Source organism: Notamacropus eugenii, chromosome 4 (assembly GCF_028372415.1).
Source record: "Notamacropus eugenii isolate mMacEug1 chromosome 4, mMacEug1.pri_v2, whole genome shotgun sequence".
NCBI classification, from domain to species: Eukaryota; Metazoa; Chordata; class Mammalia; order Diprotodontia; family Macropodidae; genus Notamacropus; species Notamacropus eugenii.
In genome coordinates, this window is record NC_092875.1 from 445,644,377 (window position 1) to 445,670,447 (window position 26,071).

At 35.3% G+C, this 26,071-nt stretch overlaps 1 protein-coding gene across 30 annotated transcripts in view; it reads left to right on the plus strand.

The window, feature by feature from the left end:
• The window catches only part of ARB2A (ARB2 cotranscriptional regulator A), a 478,053-nt gene that overhangs the window by 186,075 nt on the left and 265,907 nt on the right, over positions 1-26,071 (plus strand). For all 30 annotated transcript variants that reach the window (XM_072606132.1, XM_072606145.1, XM_072606150.1 and 27 more), the window contains one exon: positions 9,352-9,570. In XM_072606132.1, the coding sequence (XP_072462233.1) occupies positions 9,352-9,570 (219 nt within the window). The remainder of the gene's footprint in view (positions 1-9,351; positions 9,571-26,071) is intronic.

A 26,071-nucleotide genomic window follows, 5' to 3' on the forward strand; every position in this document is an offset into this window, starting at 1 on the left:
CAGTAAGCGTTGTCAGGCAGAAATGAACACAAATGGATCACTCACATTAACCAGAGGAGTGTAGGTAGGGATTTTAACAAGCATTTACGAGAGTCCATTTTCTCACTAATGAAGAGGGGAATAAACGAACCAGTGTAAGCCAGCATTATGTACTTAAAGTTGTGTCCTTTTGGCTAAAGACGCCTCTTCACATTCTTGACATTTCTAGTAGAGCCTGTATGATCTAAGCCAGTGCTGGAAAGGGTTGGAAATTCTAAGGTTGGCTTAGAACTATGCATGGCTTACTTCAGAGCCCTGTGTCACTGTGTTCATTAGTTTAAAATTCCCATTAACCCTTCCCTTCCTCATAGAACTATCATGAATATTATTTCATGTCAAAACCAAGATGAACATTTTGCCATTTTAAGCATTTTGTCAGCATTCTTTCTGAAAAGCTCTCTTAAAAATAGTTTCACATCATCTGTTTGAGTTAGTCTATGCATTATACCTATATTTTGCCCATCATCGATTATTAATGAAAAGAAAAATTCACATAGAAATTGTCTTGTTACTGTTGGCTGTTACTTGATGAACACCTTCTTATAGTTGAATGAAGTAAATAATATAATTGGTTTTTAAGCTACTTAAAAGAGAGGAAATCGTGATCATTAAATAAGCAGTTTTATGGCTATAAAGGAAATATTTGACAAATAGTAATTAATGTTTGAAAACCAAAAACATTTTTGCCTGAGAAGAACTCCTATGATTGTCTTACTACCCCTTAATTTTTCCACTCTTATAATACCATATGACACGGACATGAGACATTTTGAACTTTGGATGTGATGGTACTTTGTTTACTTAGTTTCATCAATACTTGTCAAGTCTCTGAAAAGTTTCTTTAAAAAGATTTAGATTCATAGAGTGACAGGCTTTTTTTTTTTTTTTAAAGCAGCAGAAGACTTTTCTTCACATGTTAGTTTGAAAGATTATGACTGGTTGACTCAAAACTTCTTTGCTGGTTCTGTTTCTTCAAGAAAAATTAAGTAATGATCAGGGCTGGCAAATATTTTGATGGTTTTTGTACATTGTCCTATACCTCCTTCAGGTATGGAAGACTTTCTTTTTTTCATGAATATGCATACTCTGATGCAGAACCCTTAAGCGAAATGAATTTTTATACATTTTATGTATACCAAAGGGTCACAGATGGTAGAAAGATTTGTTACCATGAGGTAGTGTAGCATTTTGTGATTATAAAATTAATCTGTCTCTAAATCTGTTTAAAGAGTTTTTGCCATCTAATGAGCAATATAAATTATTAATATTTTCATGTTCTTAGGGACATTCACAGCCATAATTTTACCAACACAGCTGTTTGACCCAGTGACATCATGTTTTGCATATTTTTGCATTTTAATGAGCTAGTCATTTAAAAGGTTACAAAGAAACCATAACTCATAAGTAATTAAATTATTTAGCAGAAGAAGTATGAGCAGATCTCCTGACATAGGTCACTGTGGGAAGGAAAAATCATAGCTGTACTGAGTTGCACCTGTTTGTTTGGAGGTAGGTGTGAATGGAGGCTCTACCCTTCGGTTTTGAGCTTTAATTTCCTAAAGTCTCTGAATGCGTGTGTACACTAAAACAACTCACCTTTATCATCATTATTATTATTCAGTAACTTTAAGCACTAGACCTCACTCACAAACAATGCTTGGTAATCGATTTCTTTACAAGTCTACAGAGCTTCAAGGTTGTTTTTAGAAACCACTTTTGACCGTAGGTTGTGTTCTGTCTTTGCTACTCCCACTTGCTTCTTGTTTATGTTGCTTATCTACAGATTAAAAAGGGTTATTTGCAGATATATTGAGGGATTTGTACTTAATTCTGCTTTGAAATTTTTTACAACATGAAATTGCCATGAATTGTAGAGAGTTTTGAGCATAACAGCCGATTCGTCAATATGTCCTTGTCCTAAGACATGGCCTCTAGAAGCACCAAGAGGTCAGAATACATTCAGAAAGTTGCTAGCTACATTTGGAGGGAAAGAAACCATGTTTTAAGACTTAGAATTTTGTCTTTTAAGAAAATTGAGTAAGAAGAAAAAATTGGTATAGTTTTCAGATAGAGAAAGATGTAGATTTTGATACTCCAGTATTTTTCTTTAGTTTGAAAAAGTAGCATTTAATCACATAGATAAATGATAGTGCACTCCAGGACATCTTCTCTGCTTTGGTGCCATTTAATATGAAGAGGATGCCCAGGATTGCTGAGGGGCTGGCATGGTAGAGTTTGAGTGAGAAATATAGCTTATAAAGTCACTCCTATAAACCAGAACTTTTTACATTAAGTTAGTTCTTTACCTGACACTGAAGACTATTTAAAACAAAATGTTTACTCTAAAATACAAAATAGGGACTCTACTTGTGACTGCTCGGAAATGCAGTCTTCTTTCTTTGCTCTTGCTTTGGTTTATCGAAGCCCAAGTTTGGGACTACCTAGTAAAGATGTGTGTCTAGTTGTATGTTGTATGCTTTCATTTAGGAATATTGATCTGCCATTGACAGGGAAACAGCCACAACTTGTTGCCTCTCCATTTGTCCTTGTGTGTGTTCCTTTTTCTTAAGCTAAAAGTGAAGAATTTAAATTAAGACACTTCAGAATACCTCGTTTCTGTCTGTAGACCTTGCATAATTAATAATTTATTTATTTTTGTGATATTAAAACCAAGTCAGCAATTGACATAAACAGAAACCAAATTAAATGTTTACGGCTGGACCTGGTTATAAATACAAGATTAATGAAAGATGAGGTGAAGTTATTTTTTGTGATTTATTTTCATTAATAGAGCACTGGAGTTTGTGGTGTTTAAAAAATAGAATGTTCTAATACATTTTAAAAGTTAGTAACACAGCAGGTGACAGTGTAATGGGCAAGTGTAAAGTGAATGTTTTGAAATAACTAGCATTTGGGTGACCTGGGATGTCAGTACTAGAGACAAGGGTGTGTGTTTGTCAATATATCTTACATGTTTTACAGACTCCTAAGGGAACAGGGGAAGATACAATTTCACCTTTTCTGTGCCAAAACATTTTAATTATATCTTCTTCCAACTACAGCGGTTCAGTAACCAAGGAGCTGACATTGATGCATGTGTTGATAAAGCTGCAAACATTCAAAATGAGATTAACAAAGATTTTGAGGAAAGGGTGACAGCTAATTTTGCACAGTATTCTGCATCTAATTCAGGCCAGTGTAACGATAGAATATTTTATAACTATTGTGTTATTCAAAAGGACTTTTATGATGCTTTTGTATTTTTGAATATTTTGGTGTCTTGCTCAATGAACATGATCTAGGCAATGAGTGAAAACTTTTATTTGTCCATATGTTGTAATCCCACACCATTTCTGGAAGGGAAGGAACCTCTTAGTATAAAATTTTTTTTCATGTAAATTACCCTTTATTCAAGTAACTGTTTACCTTATGCTAATGGATCTTGAGTTCACTGGCTTGAAAAGGTAAAGTGGCACCAAATTCAAATATTTTTCTAATATTGCTTAATGTGCATTGATTAAAAAATGAAGAAGTTATATTCAGCTTATTTAATTAATAAAATTGTAGTTTCTTTATTTTCCTGAAGCCCTTTGAGCACATTGCAGTGTATTTCTTTGCTCCTCTGTTCTTTTCTTGAAGGCAGCTGACAGTCTTCTTTCTCTTTTCTTTTTGTTTGTGAAATTTTCTTTTTTTCTGTCCACTCACTTCTCCATCTGCTTTCACTTTTGTCTGCTTGGGCCGTCTCTCTCTCATCCCAACTTGATAATGAGGAATGCAGTGTGACCCTGACCTCTATCAGCCCAGGCATGACCTTCTGACTCCACCATATAACCTCTGACCTTCTCTTTGACAGCTTGATTAATTACCCTGTGTTATGATTTATGAGTAAGTGCTATGTAAAAATAATAGACAACAGGTGGTCCTCTGAAAACTTTTTGTGGCATGTTTTCTTTTCTTGACTAACTTGAGGAGCTATTTGAAGTTGGGAACTCAGTGGGACAATGTATGTTTGTCTGTAACAGCAACATTTTTACACATTCGATCATAGCCCTTATGTCCGGGTAGCTAGCTACCAGAAGTAGAACTAGGCTGGAAGTTTGACAAAAGTACTATCAGGGTGGCATTACCAAAATGCATATTTAGGTGGAAATGCAAAATTGAGTCAACCCCGACATTTCAGGCGTTTCAGTCTCAGGTCACGTCTTGAGAAAACTGCTCCAATAATGGAGGGGGCATTTTTCAAGCATTGCTGCAGCTCCAATAGCTATGTTTACTTTAACGCTTCACTAGTGACTTCTGATTGGTTGTCATGACCTCATCTCACTGTTACACCTAGAATGTTGCAACAGTGGCATACGCATCCTCTTCTTATGACAAAGATGAGAAATAAACAGAGCCCACATCTTTCAAAAAGATGAATGGACAGTAGTTTGTCCATTTTAACCATGGGCAGATTTAGTTTACAGATCAGAACACTCTGGGATTCATTTCCTTGGAGGATTAGCTGTGATCTTGCAGCAAACAGTCTAGGTAGCATGTTGAACTTGGAAAATCTGAATGATAAAGCTCAGGAAAATCATCTCTTACAGCTCCTTACTTGAAGACCAAAAAGATTGTTACATAGGTCAAGCCCCTGACCTCTCTGGTCGCATATGGCATAGCATGTTGGTGGATTAATATGCAGGGCTGAGTACTTTCAGCTCATTATTCATTTAGCCAACCACATGACATTTGAAAAGATAAAGAATTTGCCTCAAATATCTTAGATTTCCATTGAACTTACAACTGGTGACTAACAGGCAAAATTAACTTGTGTAAATCTTCAGTTTCTAGCATCTGGTGTGAGCCTTTATTGTGAGACCATCCTGCTTTTGGTCAGGCAACTCTTAATTATCTATCTACTGCATCTTTGTGAGGAGGGCACTTGTGCATCTATTTGATTCAGGTATCCAGGTTCCTCTGGCTCATTGTGTTCACCACCACCTGTCTGCTTGAGGCCACTCTAACCTCAGCCATCATCTTCTGATTGAATGATAAATGAACTATGATTTATTAGCAAATGTGTTTATAAAACTTTAATGGTGGCTTGGAGCCCTAGCGTTTCAATCTAAACCAAAGTAAAAGTGTTTGTTTTTGAATAAAGTGTTGTGATTAGAAATAAAACTTGAGTTATTATTTAAGAGTCTAGAGACATAGCATTGCAAACAACGGTCTAAAAGTAAAACTATCATTTTTAGTGAGTTTGATGTGAGGAATTAAGGGATAAAGCATGCTTTTTTATCATTATTTGTCCCAGTATTTCCCTCCTAGATTTGCTATAGGAAAACAGAATTAGTTTACTGTAATAAGCATCTGTTTTGCCTCTGGAAATACACTGTGTTGAGATTGGTTTAGATAAATCAAATTGCAAATTTTTTTATATCTTTTTAAAGATTGCAGGATAAATTTCCAAGTGCATTTGAAATAAGCTAACTTTTCATCTGGTAAGAAAGTTATTCTCTTTAAGGAGCAATTAAGTATAAATGGATGGTTTTAAGGGCCTAGATATAAACAAAAGGCTCATTTTTGAAAGCAGCCTTGGAAAATAATTTTGGAATATTATTATTTATTTGAGGCTTCTGTTTATAGTTTTGCAGCACTTCACAATTGATGGGCATTTGCCTTTTTATATTTCTCAATTGAATTACTGAAAAAGAGAGGGCAATTTAAGAAGTTGCCTACTTCATCTTTGTTGATTCATTTTATTTCATCCAGTTAATATTTTATGCAAAATTATCATTTTTAAAGATTGAGATTTTGTCTTTGCCTAATTTTCATGTAAACTTTTATTTATCCCATTGTTTTTTCAATAATTCATTGTAAGTTTAAGCTCCAACAAAATTGGTAACATATAGAGATGATAAAAATTTCAGGCATATTATCTACTTCAAGACTGGCATAAAGAGAAAAGCAAACTTTAGTGTGATATATATGTATCTGTACCATTTACAGCAGTAGATAGGGCCAAAGTACTGATGCATGACTGCTTGCTTTTCCTGTTCTATAAGGGTGTAGTAGTGCACATAGCTTTCATCAAAAATAAAGGATAATTTATATTCAGTGTTATTATTCGCATTACTTAAAATAACAAAAAAAAGAATAAAAGTAAACAAAATTAATTTCCTTATGGAATGATTTTGCTTTAGCTTGGAAATCTTTTTTGAAATTTGGGATAGCAATGATTCTGTGAGATGTCTAGAGAAAAGGCCTTTGGATGAATATTCAAGATGATTTTTTACTTGGATTTGTTATATCTAAAGGTCTGATATGTTTAAAAGAATAAGGTGTTTTCTCTACAGTCCAGGTGTTAAAAAGAAATTTTATGTTCCCCACCTAATTGATAAAAATCCTGTAATTGATTTACATTGTAGTGATTTTAAAAATAGAATCATTTTTCATCTGTTGAAGCCTCTGTGAAAAATTGACATTGTGTCCTTATAAAATTGGACAAATGAGTCATGTAATTTTCTGTTACATAATCAATAACTTAGACAAATTCTACTTCTTTGATGATTTATGTGTGTCTGTTTTAGACTAGTTTAAACTCTACATGTAAAGGTTCAGATTTCATGATGCACATAAAACTATAACAGACAAAACTTTTCAGTTTGTATTACTTGGGGTTCCAAAAAAATTCTAAATGCCTATCTTCGAATCACCCCCCTCCATAATAGAATCAGTTTCCTTTACTGAACTCATGGATTTCTTGTAGCATGATATTTGTCATTTTTGAATTATTTTTAACTTTTTCTGAGTTTTTTTGATTGGAATTCAATGATTACATAAGTGTGATGCTCACATTATACCAATTTATCAAAATTTATGTTGCCTTCAATTGGAAATTTTTCAGATCCCTGAGGTGTCTTCACTTTCACTGGAAATTATCTTTTTTTTTTCCTCATCTCTCTTTTTAAAATTTCAAGATCCTATTTTGGGATAGTCAAATTCCAAAGCATGTGTTTAATAAAAAAGAAAATAAAAGTTCAATTCAGCTGAGAGAAGAGGGCAGGAAAGGAACATGACAGGAGAGCACTTACTCATGGTACAAAATCTAGTAAGGAGGCAATTTTCTCTTTGGCCTATCGTGACCTTTTTGACTATGTTCCTCACACCAGAGACAGTGTACTGAATGCCCCTATGTCACCCTGTTTAGCGGAGTGCAGCAGTGTCCTTCAGCTTAGTTTTGGTGGGAGGGGAAATTACAGCAGAAATTTGAGAAGGGCGTGAAAAGTTGTAAGAGGCACAAGGAAGAGGGGTAGGAGCTTCCTGCCAGTGTGATTTTGATAACTAGTCGAGTGTGCCCAACTGTAGAAAATCACCAAGTGACAATCTGTCCACCTGACAGTGATCACAATGTGTTACAAGACTTTTGAATAGCCATACAGACTAGAATGAAGCAAGACCCAATGAAGTGTCTTTTGTTGGTGTAGCTTTGGCTTACCAGCTAGGTGGATAGGGATGTTTTTTTTAATCTTATATGCTTTGTGTTTGAGATGTTTAAATAAAAATGAAGATGAAGCATTTATTTCTGCCTAAGAATATTTTATAAGCCTTTCATAAAACAAGCTTTTGACTAAGAATTCTAAGAGATCATATGATCTTAAAAGGATACATGTTGAATAGATCTGTTTTATCAATCAATTTTGTATACATTGAATAAATGATTTTCATATCTTATAAGAGAAAGTCTTGTATTTACACTAAGAACCTTTTAGAGTAGAATTAAGAATACTTTGAGACCCATATCTTCACACACATACACACACACACACACACACACACACACACACATACACACATGAATCAAGCTGGTTGAAAAATATGCTGATTGATTGGATGAGAAGAAAAACAACCCCAGTACAGTTTTTTGTGCTAATTGAAATACCAAAAAAAAGCCAACCAACTACAGTAACAACCTATTTCAAAGTAATAATACTGATTCAATGATAATATTGATTTATTTTTAGTACTATTATCAGTTATGTGGGTTCTCATCAGCTTCTGATGGTTGCTTGGAAAAGAAATGTGATATTTAAAATTCAGTTCAGGTCCTAGGGATTGAATTTTTAAAATAGGTAATGTTTTGGAACAAGGCATAAAACTCTTTGGATTTAGTTATAAGTCTAATTCTCCTTCTTTGTATCATAATATATTACCTAGTATCATATGACCATGTAGAGTTTTATAAGGGTATGAATATCGTGAATGTCAACAGTTCCTCTCTGTGCTGTAGAATTGGTTAGAAAAAGAAAGGTACATAATACTTTCAAAATGTCCTCTAGCAAATGTTATTCAGGGGTTAGTGATGCTAACATTTTTACTTTCCCCATTTTTCCTTTATAAGTTTAAAATGTCAAAATCTTTCCAAAAGTGAATCTTAATGGATCAATTCTTCTATTCCCCAAATATTCATAGATCATTTACACTAGTCCCCAAATGGAAAATCACACATGCAAATTAAACATTTGTTAATAACTCAACAAATATTTTTGATTTCTCATCTTTGAAATGATAAATATTTCATCGTATTAGGCCTCAATAGAAAGAACTTATGATAGTGACTTAAAAATAAAAATCTCAGAATTAAAAAAAGTCACTTTCATACACTATGATAATACTTTTAAAAAAAGTTTTAATTTTTCAAAATGATTTGTGTAGCTTCCTATAGTTGAACAGGCAAATCAGCTATATGAGATGGACAGTGGATAAATCTTCTGCTCTTTATGTGATCATAAATCCAAAGAAATTAGGTACATTTTTTCCTTCAATTTTTTTCTTCTCTGACAGTATTCAAAAACAGTAAACCAAAGCAGAAATGTGTATGAAAGGCAAGAAAACTCATTTAAGGTTTCATGGAAGTTGTGAAACTCTGTATCAAGATGTTTATATTTCTCATAGTATGTCTTCTGAATAGTAAGGACATTTGGAAAGGGTAGTGTGACTGGTGCTTGTCAGTTTTCACAAAGATTGTTTTTCTTCAGAAGATCTAGAACAAAACCTTTTAGTTTAAATGAACAATCTTTATATCACAGTTTTGCTTTTTTTTTTGCTTCTGTTATATGTAAAGTCTGCTTATTTACATACGCAACCCATACCACAATAAATTAAAGAAATTCAGAGCCTCACATGACCAAAAGAAAAATATACAGCCCTAGTTACAATATGATAACTTATGAAATATAGGACTGTGAATTTACTTAATATAAAATGTTAATACTTTTAGAAATTGGAAATATTTCTGGGATTACATTTTTTCCTTTCTTTTTACAACAGGAAGGGTATGGAGTAATAGTGCTCAATCCCAATGAAAACTATATTGAAGTGGAAAAGACCAAATCACAAGTGCAGTCATCCTCTGATGGTTCAGATGAGCCAGCAGAAAAACGTGAAAGAAAAGATAAAACCTTCAAAGAAGCAAAGAAGCGGCGTGATTTTTATGAAAAGTATCGTAACCCTCAGAAAGAAAAAGAGATGGTACCATTATATATTAGAGTAAGTCCAGTGACTATATTTTCCTTCATTACTTGATATGCTTTTTTTTTCAAAAATTTTTTTTCACATGAAGTACTTGGATTTTTCAGCAATTTGTTTCTTGTGAGCATCAACTTCTTAAAGGTATTCTCTTTCCTGTTCAGAAAATAGCAGTGATAAAGATCCCAAACACATCATTTCAAGTTCACGTACGTACCATTTCATATAAGCCTCTGATGAAAGTATGCCATCCTTTTGGGTCAGGATCTCTTTTTGTGGGAAATCCACTAAACTGATTTGATCATGATATACATATAGAAAACTTTGAAAGACAACCTTACAACTAACATACCTTTTGAAATACTGTGTCATTCTGTTGTCCATTAGGTACAGTATAGATAATTGTAAAAAATGTGTTACCTGCTGAATTAATAATGTACTGTGCCACATACTGGTATACCTCTTGTGTGGTAGCAGTTTTGTCAGGTAACATGTTATTTTCATGGTAGCAGTCATTCATTGTGTCTTACCTTAACTTCTGAAGGCAGATGAAGGGAGTAAGGGTTATTAATATCTTAATACATATTTAAGTTAGAATAGTTCAAGAATGGTGTAAGGAAGGAACTCTGTCCCTTGCTCTTTTCTTACTCAATGAACCTTTGTGCTTGGTAATGCTAGCAGCATGGGATCGTTAGAACAGTGCTTCCCGAGGATTTCTGATTCTGCAGGGGGCACCAACAATTTTATTTGCACTTTGACACATTCTGCTTGACATACATACCGTGGATTTTGTGTCTGAGACCATCTAATTCAATTTAGCTCTTATTATGGAAGGTGGAGGTTTAATAGAAGAGTAAACCATGTCAGGCAAACCAAGAAGGAAGCCAAACAAAATGGATTTCTTCTTCAGATGAGTTTTAGAAGATGTTTGAGAAGAGAATAATTACCGTTTTTATTTGTGCTGTGTTGTAGTGGTGATGTATCACATCCTACAACTTGCAAGAACTGGTAACAGACATGTCTTATGCCACTGTGGGGGAAAAAATAAAAACTATTTTGCCTTCACAGGTTATGCTTTTCCTTTGTGGAATTTTCACTCAGAGAAAATACAGCATTTGCCCATATGTCAGTCTACTTAGTAAATGACAATGACAATCAGATAGTGAAGGTGCTTCTCAGAGTCACAAGGCTTTGAGTGAATCTAAAGCAGAAAGCAAGAGAGAGACAGAGACAGAGAGAGAGAGAGAGAGCACATACAAATTTAGCATCATGAACCACTGTCAGTATTTGAAAACATCAAAAATTGTCATATTTTAGGTCAAATAATGTTCCTCCTTTTCCTAGTTTACTCAGATCACTCCTTGCCAATGGCAGCTTCTCTGAGTTCAAAATGTTGTCTTCTTGTTCACTAGGCTACCTGAGCCTTCCATGTCTCTTTTAACATTTTGTGATATTGTAAAATCAAAAATCTGTCACATTTCTTTTACTTGGACTTCCTAGGAATGAATTAAAATATTTTAAAAGTCACATAACAGTAGTAGTATTAATTTAACGTTCTGAAATGGAAACGAGAAATGAAACTTTCCATATGTTCAACTATGTATTTTTATTTCCTTGTTTGTGTGTGTGTGTGTGTGTGTGTGTATTTGCCTGTAACATGTACAACTTAAGGATCTATTTCTGAAATCTTATTCTCTAGGTCTTATTTCTTCTTTTCTATTTCCTCTTTATTTTGTCACCATTTTCTTCGATTTTCCTTTTGTTCTCTTATACGTGTGCATTTTCTTTATTCTGTATTTCACATCTGTTTCATTTATCCCCAGTTTTAACTTTTCTTGAATTTAACATTGAAAATGAATTCTCCTTGTTTTGCCTTTTTCTTAAGTGCCTTTCTATTTCCTCCTTCTCTTTTTCCTTCTAATTCTAATTTTTTTCATATTCTACATGTTCTTTTTTTTCTTATTCTTCTGTCATTCTTTTTTACCTTCTCATATTGCATCTTTCAACCCCTTTCCCTCACTTTTCTGTGTTATCCCATTTCTTCCATGAAGTAGCTCTTCTACCTCAGGAAACAGTGAAAGACAAAAATGGACCATATAAGTTAAAATCCTACATGCATCACTCATACTTTTAGATATACAATAGTATTTTGAACTTCACACTTTTTCATTTAAAAACCTCAGAGCAGTTTGCAAAGGAGCAGATGTGGATGCACTCTCCGGAATACTGATGGATAGTAAGGTTTTATCCTTTCAACGAGAGATGGGGCGAATTGCTCAGTGTTTGGTGCTTTTATCTTACAGGTCAGTAGCACCTATTTAGAATTGACTTCTTCTGGTCTTCTGTCACACTCTATCTGTACTTCTAGAAGAGAAGTGGCTTATAACCTTGAGGGCATATTCAAAACTAGGAATTTTTTTTTAATCTTAAGGATATACATACACATATACACACACACATATATATATGTATGTTTATATATGTGTGTATAACATATGTATGCATAGTGCAATTTTAAGCCATTCCCTACAGTTCTGAGTATACCATGAGACAGATCTTTTCCTTGAAATATCAAGATGATATCTTAAGAAGGTCTCAGGTGTTAGTTTTATACCCAGATAATACCCCTGTAAAGGAGTTCTGAAGTCATTTGTCGTTAGGGAAACTTCAACCCAGGGAGATTAATTGAATGTACTTGAGTCAATCCAGTATCTGTGATAGAACTTTGATTTTTTAAAATGCTGCCTCCTCTAACAATTAAAGAAAAATAGTAAGTACTTCTTATTTTAATATCCCTCTCATGATACTCTTTTCATATTTTAGTTAACCTGTCCATCAGTCAGATGAATGAAGTTAGAGGAACAACATTTGATTTTCAATGACTTTTTAAAAATTTTTGTCCCCACAACTCTAACTTCTGAATGAAAACCGATCACAGCTTTTTTCCCGTTATTGTTCCGCTGTGTGAATCTTCTTCTCCAGTCAAACTGACTTGTCTCCTAAATACTTCTGGTACTCTCCATCACTCATACTGTTGCACAACCAAGTAGCCCCTTTTCCTCTCCACTCTTCGAAATTGTTCCTGTATTTTAAGGCCCAACTTTGACCTGCTTTGTCTTGAAGATCTTCTCTAACCAATGAAGCTCGTAGTGATCCTTTCTTTCTTAGAACTCGTAGAACATATTGTCCATACTATCTATTGGGGTAGTTCATCGTCATTTGCCTTGTGACATCTCTGGTATTGTCTCTTATCCGTATTTAACTTTTCATGTGTCTGTTTCTTGTCCCATGGCCTTAGTTCCCTCACACTTTTACTGGGCTTTCAAAGTTAGCCCATTTGTAGGAAGTGTAAAAGCAATGGAATATTTCTAATGCTACTTTATTTCACTGACAGAGCCTTTCGTGAAGTAGGTACTCATTAAGTGTTCTAAAAAATTAATTGTTAGTATTCATTCAGAATTTGCATATTTCTTAATATACAACTGCTTATATGTGTAGGAGCTAGTTTTTTCTGGACTTTTAGCATTCATCTGGATATTTGACGTTGTTCACACAATGCTTAAAAACAAATATAACTTTTAAAAATACCTATACTACAAAATCTATGTATTAATACTAGGGAAAACTGCATAGGTAGCACACGAGTATTTACTGGCTATACCATTGGTATCCATTATTTCTTTTATCCAACATTGAATAAGAGTTGGGGATAAGAAAAAGCACAAAAAATATACATTTGGGCTGGGCTCTACCCAGAGGGTAGAGGGGAGGGGGAGGGTACAAAAGTCCTTTCTGAGCAATAGTAGTCTTTGATTAAGGACAGAGTATCGGGAGATCACCAGAGTGCTGACTTAACAATGACGTCTGATCCTGGTTTGTGTTCAGAGGGGTCAGGTCCAAAGGCCAGCCCTGGTGTTTATTACCTGTGTGATCTTGGGCATTTTGTTTCAACTCTGGGCCTCAGTTCCCTCACCTGTAAAATAATGAGAATGGAGTAGACAACTTTTCAAGATTCCTTGTAGCTGTGATCTCATGATTCCATGTTAAAGCTAGCCTTTCTCCTATTTTGGACCATTTTATTTTCTTAGTATGGTAAAATATGTGATATTTCCTGTTTAAAGAAATAATTTTTTCCTTAGGTATCTGGAAAATAGCCAGATCCTTTTTACAAATGATTGCAAATACTTAGTACAGCAAAGTACAAGTAAAAGTGTAATAAGGATTTGAAACATTAAGGTTACAAAAGTATAATTTTATTTTATTTACCAAATGAATATCAATAGATACAACTAACAGATTGTGTACAGCATTCTGATACATGAAGATCAAAGCCAGAGAGATCAAAGTACTGATTATTTTAGCTGTAACTTTGCTTAACTATGAAATAATGTATTTGCTGGCATATATTATAGGTTATTATGGGGATTGATTTGGTCTAGGCAATAAACATCATGTCAGACATGCCTGGCAGGAAAACCAGCTTAATATGCTTTGTAATAAGACAGAATTTTTGTTCTTGAAAACATCTGCCAACTGAATTCAGAAGTGAAGACAGAGAATGTCATCAATTTCATGGTAATCTTATAAATTTAGTTTCTTTTTCAGAAACACAAATAAAGACACACAAAATTCCCAATGTTAGTCACTACTGGTTACATTACTTTATAAAATGATGAAAAAATTTATTTTTATATAATGTGTTAATTAATTCATAATGAATTTTAATATTAAAACTGATAAAATTTTAACAAGCATATTGCCAGCAGATCATTTTTAAAGCATCTGTTTTTTAATGTGTTGGGTGGAGAACTGAGTCAAATGGCTAAATATGTACATATATTCTTCAAAAAAACCATTTCCACCCCCATGATTAGAGATGCGCTGTTTGGTATTTTTTCTTTAGACCACCAGGGGCTGCTGCTGTTCGTACTGGATTTTGCTTTCCCCAGAAGTTAAATTTGCCATTAAATTTTACTTTTATTTCTCATCCAAAATCTTCTCATAGGTAGGTTCAAAGTAATAAAAGACCAAAGTGACCGTCATCCTGGTTAGTACATGTTTGTCTGCCAGTTGCATTAAAATAAGTTGTCTCCATTTTGAAGGAGGTATTCAGGTTTTTGAAATAAATTCTGTTGCTCCTGCTCATTAAATAGAATAATCGTCATGTGAGCTATTTCAGACAAGATGCCATATCAATAAATAGCATCGAGGCCTTTATTTTTTCTTCAACTCCTCATACATAAAACTTTTAAGTTTGGATAAAAACATATTTTTGTCTTAATTTTCTAAGTACCATCTACGTATGTATATAATACTCACCTGGGAGTTGGCAAAGATAAAAAAAGTTTAGCTATTTTGGTCTATATTATAGAAGGGACTCTTTTTTTTTTAAGGTTTGAATTTACTGAACAGTCCTGTATAAATCAGATGGTAAGATTATTAACTATATTTTCTAAGTGTTATAATTACATTTTAACATTATATACTCAACTTTATTGTACATGTTAATACTTTGTGATTTTCTCTGGATGTAAGAAAGACTTCTGGACAGTGGAGACAACTCTACTTCCTAAAGACTTTATTTCTTGTCATGAACAGTATGTTCTACGTATCTTAGATGGTGTCCTTAATCAGTAAGAAATATTTAGAATTCGTTGACATTTCTGTTCTCAACCTAGTGGTTTTTTTCTTTACTAGTTAATAGATCTTAGCCCATCTAAAAGTCTTAAAAGCAGCTACTACTATTAGCCTTAGGGAGAAGAGATTAAAGAGGCATAATTTTTAACTCAACCAACATGATTTTGAAGTACTAATAGCCAGATCCCAAGGAAGATGGCCATCATTCAGATTATCATAATCTTTATTTTGAGTTGAAATGACAATAGAGGCAAAACAGAATAATTTACAAATTATCAATGAACATTAGGCATTTAATCAATATTAGTTATTACACAACAGCTGGACTGCAAGTATTCTCTGAGTGTTTATTCTGTGCTGGACATTATCTAGTACATGCTGAGGATGCAGAGACAAAACAAAACAGGGCCTGCCATGCAGGAGCTTATATTCATGGAGATGTGGATAGAACTGTATACTGATAAGAAAATACAAGATAATATGAAGTATAGAGAACCCTGACAAATGGGGAAGTCAGGCCAGGTTTCATGCAGCAAATAGAACCTGAAGATCCATGAAGGAATTCTAAGAGTCTGAGAAGTCAAGGTAAGTGGGGAGAGTATATTCCAGATGTCACACAACCTGTGCAGGGACAGAAAGAGGAGAGGCAATACTGAGTTTAGCTAACAACTGGCTTAGGGCCTGTTTGACTTGAGCATAGAAACTGTGACTGGGAATAATATGAAGTGGATCTGGAATGGTAGATAGGAGTCAGATTGCAGAGTTTGAAAAGCTGAGGAGTCTGATTTTATCCTCAGGCATTAGGAAGCCGTTATCTTTTTTTGAGCAAGGGAGTGGCATAGTGAGATTTCTGCCTTAGAAATATTAATTAGACAGTTGTGAGGTCGATGAATTAGAGAGAAAAGAGGCTGGAAATGAGGCTAACAACCAACCAGAAGCTAGCATTAATTCATGTGAAAGATGATGGGAGCCCAAATTAAGGTAAAAGTCATATGAGTGGAAAGAAGGGAGTGACTATGAGAGATGGAAAATTTGAACACTGATTGGATATGGAAAGTGAGGGAAAGGGAAAAGTCAAGGAAATCTTCGAAGTTGTAAACTAGGATGACTGGAAAGATGCCAGTGCCCTCCACAGAATAGAAACTTTGGAGAGGGAACATACTGAGCAGGAATTTAGAGATCTGGGAATAGGGATCATGAAAGAGATTAAGGTTCTATATAAAGATTTGGGCATCATGTTGATAGAGAGGAGAGAACCTGTGGGAGATGAGGAGATGCAGGTAAGAGAGAGAAACATAAAGGGGGAAAGGATGAAGGGTGAGGAAGAGGCAGGCAGGAAAGAAAGAAAGAAGGGACAAAGACAGAAAATGAGGTCTAGAATAGAGCCATCAGAAACATCCATATTTAGGAGATAAAAGATGGATAATGATCCAGAAGAGAAAACTGAGCAGAAGCAGACAGACAAGAACCAGAAGAAAGCAGTAGAATGGGAGTCAAGGAAAAGAGAATATTAGGAAAAGGGAACGATCAGCATTATGAAGCTGTAATGAGGGTAATGAGAAGAGAGAGACTAATGGATTTTGTTAATTAGATTATTGGTAATTTTGGAGAAAGAGGGCAACTAGGTGGCACAGTGGATAGTGCAAGACCTGAAGTCAAAAAGATGCATCTTCCTGAGTTCAAATCTGGTCTCAGATACTTCCTAACTGGGTGACCTCACTTAAACCCTATTTGCTTCAGTTTCCTAATCTGTGAAATGAGCTGTAGAAGGAAATGGCAGAAGTGTCTTTGCCAAGAAAACCCCAAAGAGTCAGACACAACTGAAATAAATAAACAATGTTGGAGAAAATTATTTCAGTTGAGTGAGGTCTTTAATGAGATTTCAGGGAATTGAGAAATGAGGAGAATGTGAGAAAGTCGAGACAGTGACTACAAAAGAATTTTCCTAGTAGTTCAGGTGTTAAAAGAAGTATTAGTAAAGTTAAATGGACTTTTAAAAAAATGAATGAATGAATGAAATATTTACTCAGCACTTAGTGTGTACAAAGGCTCTAGAAATATAAATAGAAGAGCAGGACAGTCCCTGCTCTCAAAGTGCTCATTTTCTAATGGGGAGAAGCCACAGACATGGAAGATTTTTAGCTGCATGTCATAAGGGAAAAGACTCTTGGTTACTTTGATAGATTAACTCTTCTCAGCAAAAAAAAAAAAAAAATGGTTCAAGGCAATTCCAAAAGAGTAAAGACAGAAAATGTTATCCATATCCAGAGAAAGAACTATGGAGGCTGAATGCAGATTGAAGTGTAGTGTTTTTCCTTTTTTGTTTTTTTGTATTTTTGTTTTTTCTTTCTCATGGTTTCTCCATTTGGTTCTAATTCTTCTTTACAACATTACTAATGTAGAAATATGTTTAATATTATTGTACATATATGACCTGTATCAGATTGCATGCCATCTTAGGGAGAGGGGAGAAAAGGAGATGAGGGAAGAAATTTAAAACTAAAAATCTTATAAAAGTGAATATTGAAAATCAAAATTAAATGTTTTTAAAAGGACCCTTGGTCCTTAGTAAATGGATGCTGCCTTTTTAATGTCTTATATACCAATAAAAATTCTTTATCAGTTTCTGATGTTGGACTTTTCTAGGGACTTTGGTGGCAAGAACTTGTTGGGCCTTCAAGTGGCTGTGACTGTAGCCTCCCTGTAGGAGCAGTTGCTAGGTTGCAACTACTCACGATTTGCTTCCCAGGATGATGGCTAAGAGTGCTAAGTAGTGCTTCTCCCAAGGTTCTTGGGGAAAGTCCCCTCTTGAGGGGAGTTTTAGGTGTGGAGTATAGGAAGTATGATTGGGAATAGGAGTTGTGTAAGAAACTTAAGACAAGAATAGTAGGAAGCTTAAGAAAAGAATATTTAGAGTAGCAGTTGTAGGGAGTGCTAGAGGAATTCATTTGCAAAGGATTGCTTGAAAGAAATGAAGGCCCAGTTGAGATAAAATAACATGTAAAAAAAAGAAGGAGACGCATTCAGGGACTTTGTCAATAACTTGAAGCTTTAATATAGTATCATCTGCCATTTATTTCAGGGTGGGATTTTTTTGGTGGCTGGTGGAGATAGGCTCGATGCAATAACCCTGTTATAGTGGTAGTTGCTGAAAACGTACTTAAGAAGACAGGAGGATAGAGAAAAGCATTTTGTTTGCTATGGTACTCCCTGAGACATGTCCCATTCAGTTGAGATAGGGTGTGCAGTAATCAAACTATCTTATATACCTGTAAAGCTCAAGATCCTTTATGGTTGTCGTTCATTTGTGTTATCTGACTATTTGTGACCCCGTTTGAGATTTTTTTGGCAATGATGCTAGAGTGATATGCCATTTCCTTCTCCAAGTCATTTTATAGTTGAAGAAACTGAGGCAAAGAGGATTAAATGACTTGCCCAGGGTCCCATAGCTAGGAAATGTATGAGGTCAGTTTTGAACTCACAAAGAGGAATCTTCCTGACTTCAGGGCTGACCTTCTATCTACTTTACCATGTAGATGCCCTCCCTACAGATCCTAGGGAGGAGCTATATTCCTATCCTGCCAAGATAAAGATTTTAGGATGCAATGTGGTGTAGAAATGCCATAACGTAGAGTGGACAGTTTGGAGAATGTCAGATATTGTCCACCATCCTCAAGAAGGATGATGGAATAATTAATGATATACTTCGCTGATCGCTTAATAGTATCCAGTGAATACAATTAGCACAGCATCCAAACTAACCAGTGAGCCCCTGCCATGGTCAGAAGCATACAGAGTGATTGCTATACCCTAAAACTTGCTGCAAGAATCCCAAACCCCCCTACTTTCCTCTCTTACTACCTATGATAGTATGAAGAGTAAGTAGCAAGAGGCATGGGTTTCCAGCCTGGGACAGTGATGGAGACATTCTTTATGTTGAAAGCAAAGGGAGGGCTATGTGATCTTTATTGTCTGTTGTGTAGTGCTACTCAAAATCACCATGCTTTTCCTAAGCTAACTGAACCACTTGACAACAGTGTGAAGTTGGATCTAAAAGGAGGGACGTTCTCATGGGCCGAGTCTGAGCCAAAGTATTTTGAATTTGGACCCCAAGTAGAAGTGGGAGTAACTTATAAGTGAGATACCCATATAACTCCAAAGAACCTGTTTTATATGGAATTTGTCTGGGATTATTTTTTAACTTTTTAAAAATTTTATAGATTTTTCTTCTTTCTTTAACCCCTATTTTTTCCCTCTAGGCTAAAATTGACAACTCAAAGTTGTTTTTTTGTTTGTTTCCTTTCTCACTGAAACTATTTCTGAACAGACCAGTTCTTGTTTTTACTGTATTTCTTATCCAATGATGATGGTGTTAAAGTGCCAGTTTGATATATATTGCCTTATATTTCAGTTATGTTACTCAGTTGTTGTGGTACAAATATGACCAAAATTGGGGTAAATATCACCATGACTTTGTAATTATTAGAAAGTTAATAATAGATTTTACTTACATAAAAAGCACTTATATATTGTTGTTCAGTCATTTACCTGTGTTGGCCTCTTTATGATGACAGGAGCATCTATCCTCCATCATTTTCTGAAGTTTGTCCAAAAAGCATTCATCTAGAACTTTACAAATATTATTTCCTTCAATCTTCCCAACAGCATTAGGAGGCAGATACTATTATTATCTACATTTTGCAGATGAGGAAACTGAGACAGAAGTTAAGTGTCTTGCTAAATCTCACAACTAGTAAGTGTTTGAGGATGGATTTAAACCTCGGTCTTCCTGACCATACATGCCAGTGGAATGCATTAGCAGGATTAGAAAGTCCCATCCAGGACTGTTGATTTTAGGAATACCTATGGAATGCTATGGGCAGCTAGGTGGCACATTGATTAGAGTGCCAGGCCTGGAGTCAGGATGACTCACTTTCCAGAGTTCAAATCCAGCCTCAGATACTTCCTAGCTGTGTGAATCTGGGCAGATCACTTAACCTCATTTGCCTTAGTTTCCTCATCTGTAAAATGAGTGAAGAGGGGAATGGCAAGCTACTCTTCCAGTATCTTTGCCAAGAAAGCCTCAAATGAGGTCACAAAGATTTGGATGGTACTGAAACAACTAAACCATTAATACTATTGTGGAGATGTTCAAATTGTACTGTGTAGAATGGACAGTTTGATGATATGTCAAGTATTGTTTAAAATACTTAAGAAGGTTGATGGAACATTGACTATATTCTACCAATTCCTTGATGCAGTGGTACATTCCTCCATCTCTAAGGAGATAAAATTAGTACCAGACTCCTTAATGAGGATGAGGATATGACAAGGTTTAAAACAGTACTGGAATGAGAATATTAGTCTGAAGATGTTTCCAGGAAGACCACACCTGGACTTGTGTTTGTTGGATATGGAGAAGTGATTCTAGGTTGCTAATGCAAGCATAAGTAACCCATCTTGTGAGATAATATCTTATTAAGGGGGATCACCTCACTTCTCCAGGTGCAGTCTTTGGGGTCTAGTATAGGACATGCTCCTGAAGTAATGCAGCAGTGACAGGAGACAGTAAAAGAAGAGGACCCAGTTGACACAGATAACATGACTATCTCTAGCTTGGCTCATTAGCAGATAAGTACAGGCAGAGAAGGTAGAAGGTGAAGTCAAAGGTAGAAGCATATAGCCATGGTGTGGCAAGGTTTGAGAGGCAAAGGACCAAGAGGAGAAGGGATGTACTGGTAGAGGACAGTGTATTGTTGAATTGGTACACTGCAGGATCCAGATTGAAAGAAGGAAGTGATCTGGAGCCAGTGGTGGTGGACTGGCAGGAGTAGAGAACTGGGAGGACGACATCATGGTCAAGGTGAGCAACAGACTTAAGAAGAATGAAGGACAGGAAGAGTGTAACGGACTCAAGGCTCTTTCAGATCATTTTGTATTTTTTCATATATGCTTAGGTACACTCTCTTCTTCGTTTCTCTGTCTCTGTCTTGCTCCCCCTGTCTCTTTCTCTCTTTGCCTCCCTCCTTTTTTCCCCCCCTCTCATAAACTCTCATGGGTTTAATTATCTCTTGTAGATGATTCACAGATCTTTATATTTTTCTCAACTCTCTCTGCACTCCAGATTTATGTCACTATCTGCCTATTGGACATTTCAAACTGTATGTCCTGTGGGACCAAAATTTGTTTCTACATCCATAATATTTCTCATATTGATGACTCCTCTCTACTCACACAGCTATACAGGTCCTCTTGTGACATCTCACCTGGACATTATTTCAACAATGACCTTCTAACTATTCTCCCTGATTCAGACTCTTCTCCACTCTTAATTCATCCTCCACATAGCTACCAAAATTATTTTCCTTAGGTATAAACCTGACTATACCATTTAATTACTCAATCAGTCAGTCACTCAACATTTATTATATGCCTACAGTGTGCCAGGCACTGTGCATTTCCCTAGTCATTAAACTCTAGCAATTTCCTTTGGGATAAAACTTAAACTCCTCTCCTGTGGTTTCTAAAGTTCCAATCTGTCTTTGTGCCTCATTATATAGTGTTCTCATTCCCATACTTTCATCCAACCAGACTGAACTTCTTTTCCTGCAGGGCATCCAGATTCAAGTCTTCCTTCCTTCCTTCCTTCCTTCCTTCCTTCCTTCCTTCCTTCCTTCCTCCCTCCCTCCCTCCCTCCCTCCCAAGTATTAGGAGGAATATAGCCTCTTGTCTAGCCATATATTTATGATACAGCTATTCAAGAAATGTGGAATCAGGTATTCCAAATGACTGAGGCCTGAATTTTATAAGTGTTCACAGGGGTAGGGGAACATTGAGGGAATTCTAAAAATAGGAAATGTTGTGTGGAGAGACAGGGAAGATAGAGGGTTTGAAATACTTTCAGGGAACTTTAATTAATCGAATTTGGCTAGAGTGTAGAATATGAGGAAGAGAAATAGTATAAAGTGAGGGTAGTTTGGAAGACTTTTAACTTTAATAGAGAATAGTCAAGCAGAGGAATGACATGATTGGATCTGTGCATAAGCAGACTACTTTAGCAGGGGTACTTTAAGGATCAATAATTTCACTGGAATGGGTACTTCCTCCATTAATTCAGATAAGTTTCCTATGCCTTAGCAGAGGATCTTAATGAGTAGAACCCAAAATTGATTGCCTATTGGCCAATCTGGACTACCAACTATAGTATACCACTGAGCTACTAATAATAAAATAACAGCAAAACTCACATTTCTATGTCACTTTAAGATCTGGAATGCATTTTCCTCACAACCACTCTGTGAGCTAGATGTATAAGTATTATTATGCCATTTTATATATGAGGGAAATCGAGGCTCTGGGAGACTGTGCTTCACCCGTGGTCACAAAACTTTCTACTCTATAGATTGATAGAAACTGCTAGTGATGAAATTCATCAGTTATTATCCTTGAAAACCCAGGGCCGTGGTAGAACAGATGAAAATCTAAACTGCCCTTCAGTCATTTGTTGTTTCCTCTTGCTTCTGTATTAGTATTGCTAAAAGTGGAGAAATGTTAACCATATACACTTTTACAATTTCAATTTAAATTAAACTACAAGATATAAAAAAAACTTCCATTTTATCAAAAGGAAAACCTGAAGGATCTCCTCAATGAAGCAAATGAAGTCCATTGAAGTTGGTTTTATGCTTAAAGACAACAAAATTATTTAATAGAATATTTAGTTGCCCAGTCTTTTGTCATGCAAGTTTACTTTTCACATAAGCAAAAAAGAAAAAAAAAACTACCATGAATCCTGACTGCTGAGTAATACTTTGACTTAGAGAGTATTGAATCACTTAACCCCTCTGGCCTCAGTTTCCTCAACTGTAAAATGTGGGCAGTTAGTGGTTAAACTAGTTGACCTCAGAGGGCCAAGTTCTAAGTCTGTGATGCTTGGATGAGATAATTTCACCTTTTGCACCAACATGCATTGTAGTCTGTAGAGAGAAATTCTGTGCAGAATTTGAAAAGATCCTTCAAGCCAAATTAAGGTATACTTTGCTTAATGATGACTTTAGTGGAAAAGTTGGCATAGGAGAAGATGGTGAAAAATGTGTTAGATGGTGTGGTTCAGATTTAAAAAATGAAAGCCTCATGATGATATGCCATCATAAAACATGAAACCAATTATATCTTAATGGACAAAAAAGATTTACTGACACTGGAATCAGGTTGCAGTGGGTCCACAGATTTTGACTGCAGCAAAATAGAAATCACTTACCCAGTTAGAAAAAAAGAATAGAGAAGAGGACATTGTTGTGATTATAGCAACTTTAATTAGAACTTTTTAAACAAACTGGCAACTTCAAAAAATGATAAATGGATGAGAGCAAAGGTATTGACTGTTTTACCATTTCTTAGAAAAGTTTAACTGCTACCAAGTAATTGGCAGAAAAAGGAGTCTTCATTAGCGAACATGTAATTTTTGGTAAGTAGAGACAAGGCAATGAAGGCAAGACCAGTTGAGAGTACAAGTTAATTTAAAAAATGTGAAATAGAGGGGTGATTCAGGAAGGCTGTGAGCAGTATTTGAGCTTATAGAGTGTGAGATGGACATCATCTCGTGTTAACTGGGATCATTCTAAGAATATTTATAGATGGAACTAGAAAGGATAACAAACAAACATGAAGGAGATCCAATTTGCTGCCCTCCTTATAGTCATGTTTTCCTTGATAATGATAAGAATCCAGATATAGTGCTTAGCACAGGGCTTTGCACACAATAAACACTTAATACTAGTTGACTGATTCTGTTATTTCAGAGTTTGGTGTCCTTCATAGATGTGACAGTTACACTTATGAATACCAAGGCAGAAAGTCAGTCAGCTAGAATTTATCAAGTACTTACTGTGTGTTGGGGACTGTGAAAGAGGGACTGACTGTATGTGACCAGCTGTGTTCAGGAGAAGTCATGACAGTTTTACAAGCATTAAGGGATTTCATTATCTGAAGAGTGAAAATTTTCAGAAGAATAGAAACTACTCCAGAATGATCCTCCAACCAAAAACAGGAAGCAAGAAACTTCCGTTTGCGTATACCTGATTTTTCCCTTTACAGTGTGTATGAGAATGGTCTGTGCATACATCTGGTTATACCTAGTTTAAAAAAAAAAACACAGAAAATGAAGAGGCAAGCTTCAGTTAAGATTTTCTATAATAGAGTATATCATTGAGCAACACAGTTTAGCAAGATCCTAGTATATGTATTTATTGATTAAAAATAAAAAAACACATTTGAAGTAAAGGTCCCAGAGTATTGATAATGAAACATTCCTCCTTCCTCCTAGAAGAGAGGGAGATAGCTACCAGGACAGAATATGACATATGTTGTCAGACATGAGCACTGTTCTAATGATTTTGTTTCGTTGTTTTCCTTTGTCATAGAGAAGGATTCAAATAGACTTGGGAGTATGAAATGGCTGTGATGTAAAGAGAATGCTTTCATAAAATATATTTTTTAAAACATGTGGCTTCAGTGCATTGATCCAAGAGAGCAAAATGCAGCCTTTAAGGCTAAATAAATTAAAAATTCATTTTTAAAGATGTGACTATGGTGATAATTTTATTCAATTATCCATTGAGTATTGATGAGACAGAAGAGAGATATTAGTATGCCCACTATATTTCCTGGTATCATATCCCCTCCTGAAGTCAAGGTGCTTAAAATGTCATCTCAAGAGCTTTTGTATTGATGACATTTTAATAATCACAAGAAGTCCTAGAACAGAAGCCAACACAATTAAATCTATTGTAATACCAAGTCAATTTCTCTAACATTCGTTGTGGAAAAATAAGATGGATGAAAAATGCATATTACCTGGACTATTGGCATCTGAACAAGGAGAGACAAGCGCATCAAGTATATATAAATGCATCTGCTATAGAATAGATGACAAATTGATCAATTCTGAACAAATGCTACAGGTGTACAGTAAGCTGAACCCAGATTTGTGAATAAGAGCAGACTGAATCATATCACTATCAATGATGCCAGTCTACTTCTGCCACAGAAACCTATCATTTTAACATCATTCTTCTGATGATATTAGGTGGTTGTAAATTAAGAAACATCACAACCTCAAACGAACCAAAATTACAAGTCCCTCAAAGGACAGTGAAAAGATGTGTGGTGTTCATAATTAAGATGCTGTAGCATGTTATTAGAAATTATTTGTTTACAAGAAATAATGTAAAAGAGATCACTGAGGATATTCTGCATGACCAGAAAAGGAGGTAGGTCAGCCTTGTACTGACAATGAGAGTCAACGGATGGTCAACTCAGTGCATAATGAGATATTTTTTAAATGAAAGAAATACCTCCAATGCATTGAGTAGATGAGTTTCCATAGAGGACATACAATGGCTTTGGGTAAAATCAAGTGGAAAAGAAAGTGCATCATAGTCTGTTCTGATTATGCGATGGGTCTCTAAAAATGTCAGTGACAACATCTTTCTATCAAGAGTGTGTTGGTTGTTGGGGTGGCGATTGAGGAGGGGTTTAATATCATGATTGCACTATTATTTTCTTTGAGTCTTTTGTTCCTTTTCAATTGCTGTAGTCATACTCAATTGTGATTTTTTTTTTAGAATAGGATTTTCAAGGATCCTGTGTGTAGTAGTAAGGGAAGTTTACGTTGGACGACTTGTCCCTTGCCTGTACCTTGTGTCTTGCATATAGCAGACGTTTATAAGTGCTGATTCCATTGAAATATCTAACTCAATAATGGGTTCTAGTTAGGGTGGAAGATGTGAAAGAGATGGATAGAAAAGTAATAAGCCAGTTTTTTGTCTTAATTGGTCTTTAAATCATTTTTATTTTTCCCTAACCCTCTCCTTTCCAGCCAATA